Below are 21,209 nucleotides of genomic sequence, written 5' to 3'. Positions count from 1 at the left end.
ATATGGGTCTCTGCAATTATCTGGGTCTCTATGCAAGTCTACGGTTCTGTATCTACATCTATGGCTCGCTATATCATTGATTGCTGACAGGGCTGAGGCCATCAACTCAACCAAACATGAGCACCAACTCCGTCTACACAGGTCGACGGTTCTGCGTGGCGAGATGCGAACTCCCTCGCCTGGCACACCGGGGTAGTAGTGGGCTCCATCCCGACCCTGACGCCTGCACATTTTGGAGTTTGCGTGGATGATTTTTTCTCCGGGTCCTCCAGGGTTTCCCATCCACAGTAAGAAAGATGCATTTACAGCGAGTGGCTCGTGATAATCGTCCACTTTGTTGGTCAATCGTTTGTGGCCAGCTCGTTTCTGAAGAAGAACTATTGAGGCTCAGCTGGGCCTTACCTGGTAAAATACAACAACAATAAAAATAGTGTGCAAACCTCGGGGTCTCTTGTGCGAGTGTACGGGTGACCTAGGGGCCGTCCATAAATGACGTCACTCACCTAGGGGGGGGTCAGACATTTGTGACGATGTGTGACGAGGGGGGGGGAGTTTGAGAAATGTGACGTCACATCAAAATGCGCAACTTTAAGTAAATATAGACAACACGTTCTACTTAATTAAATAGACTTTTTAATAAATGTTTTCTCCTACGACATCAGAGTGCAGCGCCACATTAAATACGCACTACAATGACACTAGTTTAAAGCGATTTGAAGCATGTTTTATTTTAAAAATGGAAATATGGTTTGGGGGGGGGGGCAGAGCTTTGTGACGTCATATTTGAGGGGGGGGGTCTGACTTTTTGTGACGCCGTGTGACGAGGGGAGGGGGGGGAGTTCAAAAATCGTCCAAAATCGCGTGACGTCATTTGTGGACGGCCCCTATTAAGGGCCAGAGCCAGCGTTCGGCAATCAGAGCTGTATCGGAGGCGGCAGAAGGCAGCAGTCAGTGGCTCTGGATGAAGAGGAAAGACCCCAGCTGGGCCCCAAAGTGAGAGGGCCAGGAGGTATGCAGTCAACAATGCTTGACTCAGGGAGGAGGACGCCCCTGCCATGCATAGTCCCATGGGATGTTGGCTACCAACAACAAGGCAACTCCTATGACTAATTGGGAATGGGACGCAAGCGTAGGATTGATCACCCTGTCGCTGGCCGCCTTTGGGGAGGGTGTATAGTATGAAAGGCCGAAACACCCTAGGAACCAAAGGGTCACTACTGACGATGCGCTCCCCAAATTTCACCAGGCTCACTGTTCATGAACTCTTGGAAGTGCTTGCACAAAGGATAGTAACATCTCATCCTGTGTTCTTTGGAATCAGAGTGCAGCGCCACATTAATACGCACTACAAAGACAATAGTTTAACGCGATTTGAAGCATGTTTTATTTTCAAAATGGAAACATGTTTTTTTTGGGGGGGGGGGCAGAGCTTTGTGACGTCATATTCGAGAGGGGGGGGGGGGTCTGACCTTTTATGACGCCGTGTGACGAGACGAGGGGAGAGGGGGGGGGGTCAAAAATCGTCCAAAATCGCGTGACGTCATTTATGATGGACGGAGTCCACGCGCGTAGCCCGGTCTCTATGCCAGTCACCGGCGGCGAGGCTCGAGCCGTGGGAAGGAACTCGAACCCCGCTCCTGGCCGCAGCGGTGGTCCGGGCACGCGTGGAGAGCCCGCGGCTGCGGTGCTGCCAACTCAGCCGAATCAGCGACTGAGTCGTGGACCACACGAGCTTGCTGTGGGGTTCCTTGGCGACTGCTGCTGGCGACTCATCGCTACCGAGGACATTGACGATGATGATGATGCTGACTTAAGATCGATCCACGCACCTCCCTGGGTGTGTATTGAAGATGCATGGCGTGCGGTGTTATCGTGTTTAGTTAGCGCAGGTTAAGTTGGTTTAGCTCTTGACTTAAAGCTTTCGTGAGTGCAGGAATTCATATTATTTGGGTCTTTCGGTAAAGCCATGTAGATAGGTTCCTGATGAAGAACGCTTGTGTTGCGATCGAAACGTCGTAGTTTTTTGTGATTTTTGAAAACATTTTCTGTGAACCTATCTACGTGACTTTACCGAAAGACCCAAACAATTGGGTTTAGCTCGTCGAAGGTGGTTGTTGTAAAAGGTCAAATCTGTCGTGGTGCGGTGGTCAGCACACTGGCCTTGCTGGACGTCTGTGAAAAAGAGCTTCATGGCTCATCGGATTTCTCCAGCACGAATTAATGTTCTGATCGTGATTCTGAAGAGTTGTTTGGGGCATCTTAAAACCCCACGCCCCCCCCCCTCCCTGCCTGTACCCACCCAGCAGCTCCGATCAGCACGGTTGGCTTCGTACGGTGCGAAAGAAGTTCAGCGGACAGTAGACCACACATAGCGGTCAATCGCAAGGCGGCGCGCGGTGGGATCAAACGCCGTGCCCCCCCCCCACCAGTCGTTCTCAAAAGTCGAAGAGTAGGCCAAGAGCCGAACAGCTACCGCAAGTGGAGCCTCCTCCTCTGCGGCAGCAGTGGGCGTGAGGGGGGCTTTTGCGGTGCTGCGCCTTTGCCCGTTTCTCCACACCCACAACCAACCAGCACCACCACCCCACACCTCCCTACGGCCACAGGACGCACGGACCGAGTTGGTGGTGGCGGCGGTGGTGGCGGCAACTCCCAAGAGGTCGAATGGGCGACAGCGGCGGTGGGGTCGATGCCGTGGCGGTTCCTGCCAAGCGCGGCTCGCGACAAGAGGAGAGCGGCGAGCGGTCCCAGGTGAGGCCACCGGCTGCGTCCACGCGTCTTTTGCGACCAATCCCCGCGATCATAATAAGACGCGCTCCGGGAAAAAAGTCAAGACGCGCAAACTTGCAGACATCATCAACCACCACCGCCACCACCACGCCGCCACTTGTCAATAAGGTCACGCAAATCTGGTCTCACGCACACACGCACGCACACACGCACGAGTGCGCGCACGCCGGATTATAAGAGGAGCGAAACGTCCCCGATCCAGATCCTGACGCCTGTATATTTGGAGTTTGCATTTTCTCCCCGTGGTCGTGTGGATTCGACTTTAGGTCCTCCCGTTTTTCCCTCCACATTTATAAACATGTGTTTAAGAGTATTTGGCTGCTATAAATGTCCACATGATAAGCCACTTCGTTGGGCTATAATTTGTGGCCAAATCGCTTCTGAAAAGAGCTATATAGACTCAATGGGCCTTACCTGGTAAAATAAAAAAAAATTGTTTAGTTTCAATTAAAGTGGAACAAAAGATGAAAAGTGCCAAGAATCGGAGAGAGGCACGTGCTTGAAATATGAGTGCGCTTTCCGTTGAATTGCGGGGATGCTTTTTTTTGCGCGCGCGTCTTTAACCCAACGTCGGAGGCATTGTGATGGGCCACGCAGGATGACGTGAGCGGCTCCGGAGATGAGAATGCGGAGCGCGGCAACTGGACGTCAAAGAGCGAGTACATGCTCTCCATGATCGGCAACGCCGTGGGGCTGGGAAACCTGTGGAGGTTCCCCTACCTGGCCTACAAGAATGGCGGCGGTGAGCGCGCACTCGTGCAAAGAGATAGAGACAAAGATACCCCCCCCCCTGTATAGCCTTAACAGATTGTTAGGGGCAAGTGCTGTTAGCTAGTAGCACCTATTAAGGCCGGCACGGCACACGAGGGGAGTAGGTGGCCAGCACCATGCCCGACTGCCGTCTCCCTGGTGCTGATGTTTACAGAACGCTAGGGACTCATTTTAGGCTGAGTCGACCTAGGGGAGGCCTAGGATCAGTTAATATATTCGTCACTGATGTTGGCCGTGAGCGGGAATCAAACCCGGGTCACCAAGTCTGCAGCACAGTGCTCTAACCACTGCACCACCGCTTGCCACATTCATGCACACACACGTTCTGGCATTATACTGGTAGGAACCTCCTGGTTACACCAGCCCACAGGGGATTATTGTGTCCGTCCATCCGTCGTGAATCCAAAAATGGGAGGTGTGGGGCTGGGTGGAGAGGGGAGGGTGGGGAGGGGCTGGGTGGGGAGGGCGGGGAGGGGCTGGGTGGGGAGGGGCTGGGTGGGGAGGGTGGGGCTGGGTGGGGGGTGGGAGGGGTGGGGCTGGGTGGGGAGGGGCTGGTCACCCCGTGGTGCCCTTATAAAACTCGACGTTTAACCTACTCACGCCGGCTTGTGTCCGCCCTCACAGTCGGCCATATTTGCGGAATACACCACGCCGCCGTTGACCCTGGCCATTGACCGAGCAACCCAACGTTCCTACCAGCTCCCTCCGCAGGAATGTGTTACGAGCAATGCTTTTACCATATAGTGTAGTTGGTCATGCGCCTATATGGAGATGCACTGAACATTTGGCTGTGCTGAATATTTGGGAGCAGTGTTGAATTTTGACCAAATGCCCGATTCGTCTAAAGCAGGAACATCTTGCTCTGTTGCAACACTAGTTTTGTACATTGGCAGCTCAATGCGTAATTGCTCTATTTTCATGATTATGAACAAATGAAAACACTTGATTTGAAGCTTTCGTGACTGCAGGAATCCATACTCTTTGGTTATTTCGGTAAAGTCACGTCGGTATAAAATAAAATAAATCACGACGTTTCGGGCAAAACACAAGCGTCTGTCATCTGATGACGTCATCTGAAAGAACCAAAGAATATAAATGAAAACAATACAAGAGAGATGTGGTGTATTGAGCTGACCTCTTCCATTCAATGCATTCTCATTTGGTTGAGGTTGCCGGTATATTATGCATACGGAATTATTGTTCTGTGATTCGTGTTGTAATGTGCTTAATGTAAATTGCACAGGCGTGTTCTGTCTTGTAGTCATGGCACGATGCTGGTGTTTTAAGGTTTCATCTTATCATCTGTGGAGCTTTTATTAAACTTGGTTTTGTCATCAGCAGTAAATTTTGCTAAGAAAAGATACCTTTCCCTTCTCAGCCATCATTTCATCAACTGCACCTTGTTCCCCTTCTTTCATCTCTGAACCTTTTTCGTCTCATTCGTAATCTCCACAGAGGGCATCTACCCCACCGTGAATCTGCAACGCAACAATCGAGTCCGTGTCTTCAAAGTCATAAATAAGTACCTTTATAACCGGCGAAGTCCATTCGAGGCCTCACAACAGGGCTTGACTAGAAATAAGTGCCTGTAAAGAGAAACGTGGCATGTTTATACGTCACGGTCTGTGGTGGCCAGGAGTGTCACCTCACACATTTCTGGTAATCGCCTTGTGTATTTTTTCCACATGCCTTTGCGCAAGGAAGAACACATACGTGTACGGCCCTTTTGTAAATCTACTGCTGGATGAGGACCTCCCCCCTAAGTTTCGCCCACACACCGCCTTGCAACGTAGTATACAACAATAAGAGAAATTGAATAGCAACGTACTCATTTTTTTTCAGACTCTGTCTCCTCGACAGACCTGTTCTCCACCTGAGGATGGCTGCTTGCGTTGTGGCCGAAACGTCGTGAGAATTATTTTATTATGTTTTATTATTATTATTTTATTATTTCCATTCTACGTGACTTTACCGAAAGAACCAAGAAGATGAATCCCTGCAGTCACGAAAGCTTTAAATCGAAATTTAGCACTGGTTGTCCAATGGATAGACTTGCTGCCGTCATAGAAACGTGGAGCTTCTACCGCTGGCTCAGAGCTATAAACAGGAGATGAGCACCACCACGATGTTCATTTGAGATAGAAATCACTCAGACCCAATTAATATCATTATCATAGTGCCTGGTCTACCAACGACTGGATGAGGACCTCACACTGTCGTCTTTCCACACAGTCCTGCACACTCCATCTCCACGGTGGCCATGCTCAGTTGTGATCTCTGCTCTGCTATCAGGCTTGTCCACCAGCCACTCTGCCTTCTAACGATACGTCCTCTCTAAGGCCTTCTGGTTTTCTCAACAACCAGATTTATGTCTCTCACTCGTGTGTGCATATTCTTGGTTTTTTGTTTTGTTATTTTTGGTTATTTTCTTTGAACCTATCTACGTGTTTAGATCGCGTTATTTATAAATGTGTCGTAACCCTCCACCACCCGACACGGCCAATCAGTAAAAAATGTGTACTGATTGGCCGTGTCGGGTGGTGGAGGGTTACGACACATTTATAAATAACGCGATCTAAACCCAAAAACGTTGATTATGAATAACATTGGTCGCGAAAGCCTACGTGTTAAACTATCTACGTGTATTTACCGAAAGACCTAACAATATGAATTCCTGCAGCCACGAAAGCTTTAAGACAGTCAAGATCTTGTGTGCATGTTCCTAATCCATGCGAGTCTCTTTCTATCTCTCAGTGTAATTTCAAGAATGCATCTCTCCATGCTGCCAGGCAATATTCAGCTCTTTTTTTGTCATTACAAATTCTTCTAAATCATGGCAGAGTGGGCATAACGGATTTATTCATCAAAGCGATTTAACCTACTTGCGCGCACACACACAGGCATCGTTCATTAAATTAATAAGAAACAGATTGATTTTTAGAGACCAGTCAAACACACACGAGCAAGCTGGATTTGGGGAAGGGTTTTCTACCACATCGAGAGTAGCTATCAACCAGAATTATGTTTAACGTGCCTAATTCTCCAGTTATTTGTGTGAAGTTTTGACCAAAGGATATAAAATAAGTCAAGTAAAATCCCATTCAGCAATAAGCAAGACCTTTGACATGTGCGGAACAACAGCGAGGGTTGATCATAAATTACAACACTTGGCATCATAAATGTTTCTTTATTGTGTCGAGAACCAAGGTTGAACAGCGTAAAACACAAACCGCATTGCAACTCAAGGCCATGCGGGCCTTGTAGATTGCAGGGCTGGTGAGGTTTTTTTTTTCCTGCAAGTTATGTATCCCTATAGGTGTGCCTATGTTCACAAATGCATTGTGGATATTGCCCATGTGTTTTCTACACGTCCATACACCTCTTGTTGAAAGACACACGGATACCTTGTATGTTAACCATAGCCAAAGCTAATATAGATCAAGTATTCAACTAGAATGACCTCGATATGTACTCTAAGTTGAGATTACTTTCGTGGAGGCCACTGTGGTAAGTTTAATATAAAATCAGTTTTAGTTTATAAAGTTCCCCTCTCCTCCCCTCCTGTTGGAAGAGTAGGCAAAAAACACCCTCCAGAGCAGTGCGAGACACGGACAGATTTTTTTAGAAAGTAAATCATCGAAACACAAATTAAGCATGGGCTCGTAAGTACAACCTTAAATTTCGATTTAAAGCTTTCGTGACTGCAGGGATTCATCTTCTTGGTTCTTTCGGTAAAGTCAGTGACTACAAATTTGTTTCGTCAAACCCCCTGTGTGTTTATTAACATTGTACATTGTTTTAAGCGATTGAGAACTGGAGGGGTGCAAGGCTGCAGCGAAGTTGAACAACCACGATTCGAGAGCCATTTTTGCCGAATCCGGTAAAAAAAAACTAAAATATTTAAAGAGCCGCGATGCATGTGAATGCGAGACCATCCGGAATAAATAACCATCACGAAGCAGTCCTTCAATTTTGATTTAAAGTTTTCGTGACTGCAGGGATTCATCTTCTTGGTTCTTTCGGTAAAGTCACGTAGAAGGGAAATAATAAAATAATAAAAATGAAACATAATAAAATAATTCTCACGACGTTTCGGCCACAACGCTGTCTCCCCGACAGACCTGGTCTTCACCTGAGGACGGCTGCTTGCGTTGTGGCCGAAACGTGGTGAGAATTATTTTATTATGTTTTATTTTTATTATTTTGTTTTTTCCCTTCTACGTGACTTTACCGAAAGAACCAAGAAGATGAATCAGTCCTTGAAGAGCCGCATGCGCCTGTGGAGCCGCAGGCTACAGACCCCTGCTGTCGTGGAAAGTCTTCTACCAGCGGTGGTGCGAGCGAGCACTTGCAGGGCTGTTCCATTAACCATCGCGAGGCTTCAACACAGAATGTCATTGCGATGGGTGGACTCTTCATTGGCCCATCTTATTTATATTGTTTTTACATATCAGTAAAACGACAGGTTAAACCTTTTTGAATCTGTAAGAACGACCCATTTAGTGAGGCTATTAAGATTACAGTTTTTTGCAGGGTCAGTAATCCATCAGCTTAAAATGGGCGTGAAGCCTCCATAATTTAGTTAAGCATTCTCAGCTACATTCAGTTTATTTTCCAGCCGTAAGTGTTCCGTCACTGCAATTTCCTATTCTATGTCAAGGACTCACGAATGCATACTTCTGTTTTAACTTCACTCAAATAAGTTGGATTGCAGAAAAACGTCTGAATTGTGTTTCATCTGGATTGCAATCTTGTGACGTGTCCATTGCGATTCATATATCGGGATTTAATAAACCTGCCTCCTTGTTTGAACTACCACGGTGGGAGATCAAACCGGCGACACCTGGATTGCAAGTACAGTGTGCTGCTAACCATCACACTGCAGCGGCATTCCAATCACATGTACATTTATAGAATCTGCATTGAACACCGAGAATATATTCAAGGTATCGTGTTACCAACGGCTCGACATTTGTTCTCATGCCCGGTTCTCAAACGCGTCCTCTTCTCCTGCCCCTGTGCCCCCCCCCCCCACCGGATGTTGCCCCCACAGGAGCCTTCCTCATTCCCTACATCATCATGCTGGCCTTTGTGGGGCTCCCGCTCTTCTTCCTCGAGTGCTCCATTGGCCAGTTCGCCAGCCTGGGTCCCATCACCATATGGAAGGTCGTCCCTATCCTCAAAGGTCAGCGACACATGTGGGGGGGGGGGGGGGGGGTGTGAACTTGAGGTGCGACCGAGGCCGGGGTCTGTGCGGCCGGGGGTTCGTTCGCAGTGGGCTCGTCACCGGAGCCAGCTCACGCAGCGTATTACGCAGAGCCCCATCATAACAGAGATTGGTGTCTTCCCGAGTTGAAAGGTGCACAGATAAACGAAGTGCGTCTCTGAGTAGGTCTCAGGATAGAGTCAGACTGGGAGGAACCCCCCCCCCCCCACTCAATAAATCCGTGTCCAGTCCCCCAAGAGACCATGAAGCCCTGGCTGAGAACCCTGCCTTGTTGATCAAATTGAGATGATGGCTTTTTTTTACTTTAATAAATATGTGTACCTGGAAAATTTATTGAAATTGAACATCTCGTTTGCAAGCATGTCCAGAGTCTGAATATTTGAAAAGAATGAAAAAAATAACCCCATATCCTCTTTCCCTCTCCTCCCTCTCGTAGGCTTGGGCTGGATGATGGTGATAACGTCCTCCCTCATCGCACTCTACTACAACTCCATCATCGCCTATGGCCTCTTCTACCTGTTTGCGAGCTTCACGTCCGAGCTGCCGTGGTCATCCTGCAAGGAGTGGTGGGGAGCTGACGAAAACTGCTTCGACCGCTCAGGTGAGACGTGAAACCACGTGTGGCGTGGAGTCGCTAGGGAAGTGTGCATTATCAGCACCGCACTATTTTCACCTTTTCGTTGTCGGCGCATTAAAGCATGAAGTAAATTATTATGGACTTACATTTATAGTTGGGACTGCTCACTTTTTGCGACATTGCATCCCTCTGTTCCAAGTTTGCAACAGCTCCCTGGCAGAGGCAAACTGTTCCAGCGTCAATTCCAGCAAGCAGACGCCCAGCGAGCAGTACTGGAAGTGAGGATTGCCCATCCGCACACACACACACAGCAGTAGCAGCCCAGCGCTCTCCCATCGCAAGCCCCTTCAGCGGGGCTGACGCTCGTGTTGTGACGCAGAATCAGCAGCTCTAGGGGCCTCGGTTTGAGCACTGGGTCACTCGCTACTTTTGGTGTAAGATGTGTTACACACTGTACGGTACTTGCAAAAGTATAACGGGCAAAGCAGTTTGAAAATAATAATAAGTATAGACACTCACAAATGGTTCCAAAACTCTTGAAATCCATAATTTGCATTTTAAATAAATATTTCTCTCCATTTCGGTTTGTCCATCTGTGAGGCTGTGTAAATAAGCAGCAGATGCAGCGTGCCGCATTAAAACCTCCGATTGGCACGGTTGGCAATGCATGGTGTGAAAAAAGTTCAACATACATACAGAGTGCAAATAATAGCTCTTTTACACGGTACAACTGTGACGTTCCGTGCCCATGCCAAGCCAGCCCGGTGCGGCTCACGAAACACTGGAAGTGTTCCCATTGCAATGCCACAGCTCTGCCACCGACACACACAACGAACGAGTCGAGGTGCGTTTAAATGACGCGGTCACGCCGTGCCCTCACCGTGTCTCGACCGACCTGACGTGCAACGAACGCGTCGATTGCGCCGTCACTGGCCCTGCCTGTTGGGGCCACAAGAGATCTGCCTCGGCATACAAGGAGCCGTCCATATTTAAATAAATATAGACAAGACGTTCTACTTTATTAAATAGACGTTTTAATAAATGTTTTCTCCTACAACATCAGAGTGCAGCGCCACATTAAATACGCACTACAATGACAATAGTTTAAAGCGATTTGAAGCATGTTTTATTTTTTTTTGGGGGGGGGGCAGAGCTTTGTGACGTCATATTTGAGGGGGGGTCTGACTTTTTGTGACGCCGTGTGACGAAGGGAGGGGGGGGTCAAAAATCGTCCAAAATCGCGTGACGTCATTTATGGACGGCCCCCAAAGTATCCAGTAGAAAAGCACCCATACCTCGAGGGCCCTGCGCTGGCTCGGATCGAATCAGATGTCCCAGTGGAATAAGGATATAAATATGCTCTTTGAACGAGGCTGTTAAGCGAATGAGGCTGCTGATCGCGATATTCGCCGAGCAGACCTACGTATCAAGAATCACCGATGCACGTGTGCGCGCGGGTGCCCCGCTCCCCTCCAGCAAGTACGCTCTGCGGCGGTCGGAATCCATGGACGAAACAGGGGACGTCGTGTGGCACCTCGCGCTCACCCTGCTGCTGTCCTGGATCGTCACGTGCGCGGCACTCGTCAAGGGAATCAAGTCGTCTGGCAAGGTGGGCGCTCGCACGCTGAGAAGGGGGCACGCGGGGGCACGGCCAGGAGGTCAGAGGGGCACACTCGCCCGTCCCGACGACTTTTTGCATCGTTTTACAGGAGGATGGGAAGCGTTCGGGATGGTTTATTGTTGCCCCTAAGCAACATCCGGCTCGCGAGGCACAAGGGAGCAGGAGGGGAAACCAAGGATGCCTAGACTGGCCTCAGTGATTCCTAAGAAGGATGGAGCCGGTGTAGAGCCGTCTCATTATCCTGCTGTTGTGCGAAATGACAGGGCCACAACATTGACTCGCCATCTTTTAAACAATGCTGTGCGCATTGCACGTGCAGAATGGTGATGTCACGTGACATGCAAGGCATGCTGAGAGGACTCATCCTATGGTCACAATTGCATATTGTTAATCTGGAAATCACCTTTTTGCCCGTGTTGCCGTACGATTGCGACTATATTTGTGATTCAATGTGGGGTTATGGACTGCATGTTTCGCATGCAGGTGGTGTACTTCACGGCCATCTTCCCATACGTGGTGCTCATCATTCTGTTGATCCGCGGGGCAACGCTGCCGGGAGCCATCCTGGGCATCGAGTACTACATCGGACGCCAGTCCAACTTCACGAAGCTGCAATCTGCCGAGGTTCGTCATGGCTTTAGCTTTTCCCACTCCAAACCTCCACACCGAAGCCAGACAAATCCATTCCTCCTCTTGGACAATTAACCGTGGGGAGTAGAGCGGTGGTATAATTGTTAGTGCACTGTGCTATGTAAATGTAGGGACAGTGCGGGGAGTGAGATGGTGCTGGTGTCGAGACAGTGCGGGTGCAGGGACAGTGCATGGCCGAGTGGTCACGAGGGGTAACGACAGAAGGGAACCGTCTGGAAAGTTCGGGAAAGTGCGATCTAATTCGAGGAAGAGGGCGCGGCCGAAGGCGGAGTGGGGGGGCCACGCCGGCAATAAAAGGGGTGAGAGGCGAGGTTCGGGGCTGCTGTGGGATCGGGGTCGACTGTCTTCACGCCATCGCTGTCTTCACGTCATCGCTACTTGCGTGCCATCCCTGGCCCAAGCGATCTGTGCGTTATCCCTGCCCAAGTCAAGTTATCTGCGTGGCGCGTCCTAAGTAATAAATAAAGCAACCTCTACAGTTCAAGTTGTCCGAGTGTCACTACATATGTTTGTAGAACTTCTTCCTTTGCACCGTACGTAGCCAACCATGCTAATCGGAGGTGCTATGAACCCAGTGACCCGAGTTTTTTTCACATCAGTGGTAAATGACATCTGAACTGGTCCTGGGATTCCCTCCGCTGGTTCCCAATCTTTTTGTACAACTTCTACAGACACAGCTGTATTTTCACGCGACAAAAACCCAAATTGCATCGTGCGTATCGTGCGTTGCCAAGTTTGTGCCTCCAGAAATTCGTTTTACCCACGTTTATCTCGAGCCAAGGGTGCATTTTGCATGCGCAGCCACTGTACGTGTACGCCTGGGTGTGTGCTCTTAGGTGTTCTCCAACAGCACTTGCCCCAACAGTCTGTCGAGGCTATACGGGGGGGGGGAATCTTTGTCTTTGTCTTCAGGTGTGGAAGGACGCAGCCACCCAGATCGTCTTCTCCCTGGCCACGGCCTCCGGCTGCCTCATCGCTCTCACCTCCTACAACAAGTTCCACAACAACTGCTTCAAGGACGCTCTCGTCGTCACCATCACCAACTGCTCCACCAGCGTCTTCGCCGGCTTTGTGATCTTCAGTGTTCTTGGGCACATGGCTTACACCACCGGGCAGCCGGTTTCAGAGGTGGCCGATGCCGGTGAGTTTCTGTAGTTACCTGCACGGTTCCCGTGTGCAGCTATTGCACAGTAAAAAGTTTCAGTTTTGTTGCCAGAAAAAAGGGTAAAAAAAAACTAATATTATATTTTGCTACTGGCAAAGGAGGCCTCATGATGTAAATCCTTACCCCGAGCCCTCATTACTCTGATGGTGGCGTTGTCTTTGAGTTGTGCGCCTTTTGGCGTCATCTGGTCGAACACCATATGAGACTGGGCTCTAACGAAAGCTGTTTCTGGTGTGGACCAATCAATTTCAAGGACAATGCATACATTATCAGAGTGCTGTTTTGTGTTTGCATTCTGACTGCAGGTATTGTGGTTAATGTAAACATGATTCCTTGTAAAAAGGTTTCAGTTTTGCTGCCAGAAAAAAGGGTAAAAAAAACTATTATTAGCCATTACATGGATCCCGTGTGCAGCTATTGCACAGCTATTGCACAGTTCCTGTGCGGTTGGTGCTATGCAGACATTGGTATAGTGCTGCGCTATAAACCCGGCGACCCCAGGTTGATTCTCGCTCACGGCTAACACCAGCGACGATTATTTGAACCGGTCCTGGGCCTCCCCTAAGTCGACTCAGCCTCAAATGAGTACCTGGTATGGTGTGTAAAAGCATTGCCACTGGAGAGACAAAGGCGATGTTGTTGTCCACAGGATTTGGACTGGCGTTTGTGGCCTACCCTGAAGCGCTGGCACAACTGCCAATCTCTCCCCTTTGGTCAATCCTCTTCTTCCTCATGTTCCTCACGCTGGGCCTCGACAGCCAGTTTGCCACTATAGGTAAGTCCGCGTCACATTTCCCATGAACCATGCCTCTCAAAAAAGGCTCGTGCCCATGCTGTGGAGCACGGAGGCGTCGCTCCACATTCAGGGTTCATGCGCTCTGGGCCCCTTGCATGGCTCGTAATCTGTTCCTTCACCGGTGAGTTGAATAAAAAGAAACATCCGAGTGTTCGGGGTAACAGCATGTACGCGTACGGACAGCCCTGACGTCATTGCACTACTGGAAGAGGGCCTCGCCACACAATGCTGGCCATGGGGAGTATTTAAAACGTAGCCACGTTGGTAAGAGTAGGGTTGGTGAAAGTAAGGAGCATAGGTATTGGAACGTAGAAATACATGATGTTAAGGAAGCTGACAAACAATCCAAAGTAGAACCCTGATAAAAAGTCTTGAGTTGTTCCAAAATAGAGAACACATTTTTTTTATTCTAGGCATGATACGTGTGGGACCCGACGCCTGTATTTTTGGAGTTTGCATGTTCTCGCTGTGGTCACGTGGATTTTTTCTCCCGGTCCCTCAGTTTTCCCCTCCACATTTGGAAACATGCGTTTAGAGTTTCTGGCCACTATAAATTTCCGCACGACAAGCCAATTTCGTTGAGCTGTCATTTGCGGTCAGGTCACTTCTGAAAAAAACCTGTACAGCCCAGTGGGCTTTACCGAGCAAATCAAAACAAAAAGTACCTGCTCAGAGCAGGCAAACGATTGAAAGAGCAGCTGCTCCGTGAGTGCACAGCACGTGGTGTCGCCTGCAGAGACGGTGACCACGGGATTGGTGGACGAGTTCCCCAACTTCTTCCGCAAGCGCCGCCTCCCGCTACTCTTCTCGGTGTGCGTGTTGCTGTTCCTGCTCGGGCTGACAACCACAACTCAGGTGCCCCATGTTCTCTTGCCAAGGTGACACTTTGTTGCCCAAACCACGTGGCCCACACGCCGCATGCAGCCCAACTGAGGTTCAATCGACGTCGGAGCCTAGCTTATGATTATTTTATTCTGTGAATCACTCTGTACGGAATCTTGGGATACTCTACGTATTTAGGCAAGATGTGCATTCACAGTTGTATTACCGTGTGTATGCGTGTCTTCATCTCCCAAGACTGGGATCTACTGGGTGAATCTGGTTGACCATTTCTGCGGTGGGTGGGGACTTTTGGTGGCTGCTGCGCTAGAGCTGATTGGAATCAACTGGATATATGGTGAGATATAACACATTTAGCTGCAACGATACAAGCCAGTGCTCGCGAGAGCATTGTTTATCCAAAGATAACTCTGAACCGGCATCGACTCTACAGTTGCACCAGCAGTGTGGCCTTTAGATTCATGATACTGGATAGACTGATGGCATCGACAAGTCATCGACGTAAAATTTGGGCTTCCAAATCGAATTCAGTGGAGTACAGGCATTGTTGCTGTATGGCAAAGGCTACCTGGGTACTATTGGTCCTGAAATTCCATTAGGTGGTGGATGAGATGTTACTTTTGTGAAGGAGCACGCGTCACATGTTTATTTGTCTATGCAAGTGCACGCATGTCCTGCGCTAGAAGCACTTGTGCTCTGTCGTGGAGGATTGTGAGTAGCAAATAAGACAGCAGTCTGTGTCTCCATGTAAAACTCATCTCAGCCAACATGTGGGTTGTAGTTCCTTATTCCAATCCTAAAACCTCTCAGGGCCAGACTCAGCTCAGTCAAGATTTTGGCCATATGCCTCCCAAAAATATTTAAAGTACAAAACATTGCAAGCTGCGTGCGTTCTACGCTCATGCCACACGGGTACCCACGGGCACTGGTTCACCGATCGCGGCCTACTGATGGTGCGGTGAGATTCTTGGACATTTTATAATTTAAATGCATTTTAATTGAAACATGTTTAAGAAAGACCACACCAACTTGTCCTTCCGTCACACGGCTTGGTTTACGTGCCGACGGTATTCCAGCTGGAGTTAAAACAAAACATTTTGGGAAGACTTTTTGGCACACACGTAATTATAGCTTAATCCTGTCTGCCTTCGAGAGGTGTTGAGTACGTACGGTGTCTTCTTGCAAGACAACCAATGACCCTGCCTGCGCTTTCCACTTATGAGCACATGTCATGTATTTCAGTAGTCGAACCAACAGCTTGGTAAAGGGAAGTCTTAAGGGACGTGTCCACTTCAAATCGGATTCACCAGTTGCACACCAAAGTATTTTACCATAACCACCGTGAACAAACACTGCCTTATGAACTCCTGCTATAGCGGTGTGCTTCGAGGATTACCATTTTGACATTGGCCACCTGTTATACGGCCACTGCTACATGTCTGCTTTACATTTGTAATTCGAGCACGGCCCTCTGAGAGCTGGAGGTAAGTGTGTTTGCACACTTTCAGGTGGAAACCGTTTCATCCGCGACATTGAGATGATGATTGGGAAGAAGTCACAGCTTTTCTGGATTTGGTGGCGTGCGTGTTGGTTCGTGATCTCACCCCTACTCCTCATCGTAAGTCCATCGCCTCTCCTTACCGCAAGTCAATTTATGAGCACTCACGACGATGGCTGCCTCAAATCACTTCCCGACTGTGCACGACTAACCATGGCCTTCTCCCTCCAGATAATCGTACGTACGTACGTGGTCAATTGTAGATTTGTTTTCGTAATCCAGTTTGCTTATGCAGTTGCTTGTCTTCTAAATTGCCCATTATGATATTTAAGGCCGATTTATATATACACACACACACACACACGTGTGATAATGGGCAAAACTGGAAAGTACAATTGAGAATGTCTATCTCGCGTAAATGCTGATGAAAAGTAAGAGCTAATCAGGTGCGTGAGAGCAGGTTAGTCATTTTGGAAAATGTATTTTGATCATGAAAAGCAACAGCATCCTGTGCTTGAATTTCACATGACCTGTTGTTTCCACGAGCCTCATCCATTGAATGTAAAAAAAACATCCGTTTTAGGCCATCTTCCTGTGGTCAATCATCACATTTCAAGCACCAACATACGGAGACGTGGTCTACCCCATGTGGGCCATTGCACTTGGCTGGTGCATGATCATCTTCAGTCTCATCTGGATCCCTATCATTGGCGTGTGGAAGATCATCAAGGCGGAAGGTGGCACCATCTGGGAGGTGAGGCTGCACCGCTCAAACGAAGCACCTCTGGTTTTGGACAGGGACTGAATAAGTTTGAATGCGCAATGCACATCCTTGTGTGTTGTTTAATTTTTGGTCTTCCAGCCTGTACACTTTTTTCTGTTGCGATGGGGCATTTCTCATCGTTTACAGATGTGAATTGTTCCTTTGAGGCAGTGCGAATGGGGTCCCCAGAATCTCAAGGCTACGGCCCTCTTCATATCGGGCTCCTAGATGTATACAAGAGCAGCAAACAGGGATGACTATAATGAGGATGAAACCCATCTATAGCTTGTTTCACTGTTGCCTGTCGAGATGGTCTCAAACATTTTTTCACCTCTTCCGAGTTGGTGTTCTAAATGACAAAATGGCCACACGCTCAGGTATGTTGAGCTGGTGGTCTGGATAAGGCTTGAGAGCTTTGGTACTTGCAATGTTGAACATACCTGGTGCTCGCTCACAACACTTGCCCCAACAGTCTGTTAAGGCTATATGGTGGGATCTTTGTCTTTGTGGACAAAATAATGTCTGTACGGATAAACGTCGAGATTATTAGGTGTTGACATCGATGAAGCTCTCCACAATAATCTAACTCTGCACTCTTCTTGACATGACAGCGCTTCCAGGCCGTCTGCAGGCCCGAGGCCGACTGGGGCCCCTACCTTGCCCAGCACCGCACGGGACGATACGCGCATCTTGCGAGCTCCCAGGGCCCGCCCGACAAAGAGACCACGAACGGCTGCTCAACGGGATCGAGCCACCCAGGCTCCGATGCAGAGAGCCAGAAAGAAGTTCGCTACACCACGGCACTATAGACCACACGCTACACACAAAGACAGAGATAAGCTCCGTTACAACACAGCACTGCAGACGACACGCTTACACACAAAGCCAGAGATAAGCTCCGTTACAACACAGCACTGCAGACCACACGCTACACACAAAGCCAGAGATAAGCTCGCTACAACACGGGACTGTGGACCACTCATGACTCACAAAGTTGACGATCAGCAAAGTTGCACATTAATGACAAACAGAAAAAAATGACCTCATTTGCTTGCACTGTTTTGTATTCTATTTTTGGTTGGGGGTAATTTAATAAACATTCAGGAACCAGAGTATTTGATTCCACTGTTAAGCGACCGCCTGTCCCTCGTCCCTCCACGGAGAGACGTCTCCAGCCGGCCTCGTCATTCGGTGCGGAGTCTCGCCTCTATGTCGCTAGGGTTGCCGCGATATATTATATACGATATAAATATATTATATATATTATTGGTTCTTTCGGTAAAGTCACGTAGAAGGGAAATAATAAAATTATAAAAATAAAACATAATAAAATAATTCTCACGACGTTTCGGCCACAACGCAAGCAGCCGTCATCAGGTGAAGAACAGGTCTGTCGGAAAGACAGCGTCTGAATGAGTGTCTGAATGAAATTATTTCCCTTCTACGTGACTTTACCGAAAGAACCAAGAAGATGAATCCCTGCAGTCACGAAAGCTTTAAATCAAAACGTATGCACTGTTTATTCATATCAGAAGCAAAGTACGAAAGCAATGCCATAAAAGTTTAGAAAAAAATGATACCGCGATTGTCGTCGAAGTGTGAAATTTTATATCGCGGCAGCCCTACATCTAGACCAGGGGTCGACAAACTGCGGCTCTTGAAAGGACTGCTTGGTGACAGTTATTTATTAAGGACCCACCGTTCCGTATTCACCACAGTGCATTGCGGCTCCTGAAATATAAAGTTTTTTTTTTAAACCGAATTCGTAAAAAACGGCTCTTCTTGTTATTTTGGTTTCTGAGCCCTGGTCTAGACGACACACGTTGGCCCTGAGAAAATATGACCGGCGTCATTGCTGCCTTTGCCGTGGGGTGTGCTCAGCACAGGGCTCTGGAGGTTTGGGATGATGCACGCGTCTCCCGACAATGATCCTCTCTCAAGACAGCGGCGGAACCCCGTGGCTCAGGCCAAGCTGCAGGGATTGCATCGGACCGTTCATGGGTTGCTTGAATGTCTCCACATAAAAAAAGTATTTTCTACATCAACTCCCATCGGGGCCTCACAGCCTTCTGGCAGTGCATAAAAGTAGCAAGCATTGCTTCAAGAGACGTCAACTCTGGACCGGTTTAGATATAGTGTCTCATCGGCAGATTCAGGCTTGCTCGAATTAAACCGGTCCACAGTTTGTTTGTTTTGACACAACGCGGCAGAAATTGTGCACTTCTGGAAAGGCATGCGGCTGATGGGTCGTCTAATAAAATTCTTAAGATTTATTTTTTGTAGAGGGACGGATAAGTGGAGACATGTCTGCTTATTTGCCCCCAAATTCTTGCAAATGAGACTAACCCTGGGGCTCTTGAGTTACTTCGCCTGGTTAAACAAACGCAGATTGCCAGGCCTGCATATACGCGTGGTCTGCCTCGTGTTTTCGTGCCTGATGCCAAGTCCACGTTGGTGCTACACACTGCACCAACATCAGAGCTGACCACGACTTCAAACGCTTTTCCCACAAGCGAATCTTCAAACCCGTGTTAGACATTTTGGGACAGGGCCTAGGAGGTGTGTAACTACAATACTCGTATCGTTTATTTAAAACGGATGGAATATACCCACAGACATTGCATGAAACATCATCGCCTCTTCTTCACCAACCGCAAAGAAGCGTTGTTTCCGCAAGCTGTGGTGCAAAGTACAGGATGGAGCGAGTGTTGCATTGCCCATCGAAGACTGATGCAGCCATCAAACGCACCAGAACATCATATTCTTAGGTTTTTTTCGGTAAAGTCACGTAGGTAAAAAATTAAAATTAATAAAAGTAAAATACTTTAGAAAAGTAAAATACTTTTATTAATTAAATTTTTTTACCTACGTGACTTTACCGAAAAAGCCAAAAAATATGAATCCTTGCAGTCACGAAAGCTTCAAATCTAGAAGCATCAGAACAGCAAATGTAAAGTTAAAGGACAAGCCACGGCAGTGTGCTGGTTGATCATATACCACAGTCGTCTGCGCCGCTTCACACGGAGAGTCATTTATAGATTAACACGCAAACGCGAGGCCATCTCGCCGCGGCGAGATTTAAATCGAGCGCCTCAAACAACAATAACGATGCTGCCACCATGCGGAGAAGAACGGAAAAGTCGGCAGGAGTGGCGATATGGAGCTTTGATGGGAGATGGTGATGGAGGAGGCGTGGTGACTGAGGTGGGAGGCGTGGTGATGGAGGTGGGAGGAGGCGTGGTGATGGAGGTGGAAGCGTGGTGATGGAGAAGGCGTGGTGATGGAGGTGGAGGCGTGGTGATGGAGGTGGGAGGCGTGGTGATGGAGGAGGGAGAAGGCGTGGTGATGGAGGAGGCGTGGTGATGGAGGAGGGAGGAGGCGTGGTGATGGAGGAGGCGTGGTGATGGAGGCGTGGTGATGGAGGCGTGGTGATGGAGGTGGAGACGAGGCGTGGTGATGCAGGAGGGAGGAGGCGTGGTGATGGAGGAGGGAGGAGGCGTGGTGATGGAGGAGGAGGCGTGGTGATGGAGGAGGCGTGGTGATGGAGGTGGAGACGAGGCGTGGTGATGGAGGAGGGAGGAGGCGTGGTGATGGAGGTGGAGGAGGCGTGGTGATGGAGGAGGGAGGAGGCGTGGTGATGGAGGAGGGAGGAGGCGTGGTGATGGAGGAGGAGGCGTGGTGATGGAGGAGGCGTGGTGATGGAGGTGGAGACGAGGCGTGGTGATGGAGGAGGGAGGAGGCGTGGTGATGGAGGATGGAGGAGGCGTGGTGATGGAGGATGGAGGAGGCGTGGTGATGGAGGAGGGAGGAGGCGTGGTGATGGAGGTGGTGGAGGCGTGGTGATGGAGGAGGGAGGAGGCGTGGTGATGGAGGAGGGAGAAGGCGTGGTGATGGAGGATGGAGGAGGCGTGGTGATGGAGGATGGAGGAGGCGTGGTGATGGAGGTGGTGGAGGCGTGGTGATGGAGGAGGCGTGGTGATGGAGGAGGGAGAAGGCGTGGTGATGGAGGAGGGAGAAGGCGTGGTGATGGAGGTGGAGGAGGCGTGGTGATGGAGGTGGAGGAGGCGTGGTGATGGAGGAGGGAGGAGGCGTGGTGATGGAGGTGGTGGAGGCGTGGTGATGGAGGAGGCGTGGTGATGGAGGAGGGAGAAGGCGTGGTGATGGAGGAGGGAGAAGGCGTGGTGATGGAGGTGGAGGAGGCGTGGTGATGGAGGTGGAGGAGGCGTGGTGATGGAGGTGGAGGAGGCGTGGTGATGGAGGAGGCGTGGTGATGGAGGAGGCGTGGTGATGGAGGAGGCGTGGTGATGGAGGAGGCGTGGTGATGGAGGAGGTGGAGGCGTGGTGATGGAGGTGGTGGAGGCGTGGTGATGGAGGAGGCGTGGTGATGGAGGAGGGAGAAGGCGTGGTGATGGAGGTGGAGGAGGCGTGGTGATGGAGGAGGCGTGGTGATGGAGGAGGCGTGGTGATGGAGGAGGCGTGGTGATGGAGGAGGCGTGGTGATGGAGGAGGTGGA

General features: G+C 49.4%; 1 protein-coding gene across 5 annotated transcripts; it reads left to right on the top strand.

The window, feature by feature from the left end:
* The first annotated feature begins 1,578 nt into the window (after positions 1-1,578).
* On the top strand, positions 1,579-18,890 carry LOC133354155 (sodium- and chloride-dependent neutral and basic amino acid transporter B(0+)-like). Of its 5 annotated transcripts, none has more exons than XM_061570769.1 (15): positions 1,579-1,837; positions 2,604-2,748; positions 3,385-3,529; positions 8,612-8,743; positions 9,222-9,386; positions 9,562-9,640; positions 10,839-10,971; positions 11,467-11,607; positions 12,547-12,775; positions 13,449-13,574; positions 14,332-14,450; positions 14,673-14,772; positions 15,944-16,053; positions 16,517-16,687; positions 17,308-18,890. In XM_061570769.1, the coding sequence occupies exons 2-15, from the start codon at positions 2,662-2,664 to the stop codon at positions 17,503-17,505; spliced, it is 1,935 nt and encodes a 644-aa protein (XP_061426753.1). In that variant the 5' UTR covers positions 1,579-1,837; positions 2,604-2,661; the 3' UTR covers positions 17,506-18,890. The 5 variants fall into 5 exon arrangements, 3 of the variants coding, with proteins under 3 accessions (XP_061426753.1, XP_061426754.1, XP_061426756.1); XM_061570770.1 differs by having other exon boundaries at positions 2,307-2,748; XM_061570772.1 differs by having other exon boundaries at positions 2,304-2,748.
* The last annotated feature ends 2,319 nt before the right edge of the window (positions 18,891-21,209 follow it).

The sequence above is a fragment of the Lethenteron reissneri genome, chromosome 46 (genome assembly GCF_015708825.2).
Source record: "Lethenteron reissneri isolate LAM-NWPU_2019-01 chromosome 46, ASM1570882v1, whole genome shotgun sequence".
In the NCBI taxonomy this organism is placed as follows: domain Eukaryota; kingdom Metazoa; phylum Chordata; class Hyperoartia; order Petromyzontiformes; family Petromyzontidae; genus Lethenteron; species Lethenteron reissneri.
The sequence above is the reverse complement of the archived record's forward strand: the minus strand, read 5'-3'. Positions and strand labels throughout refer to the sequence as shown.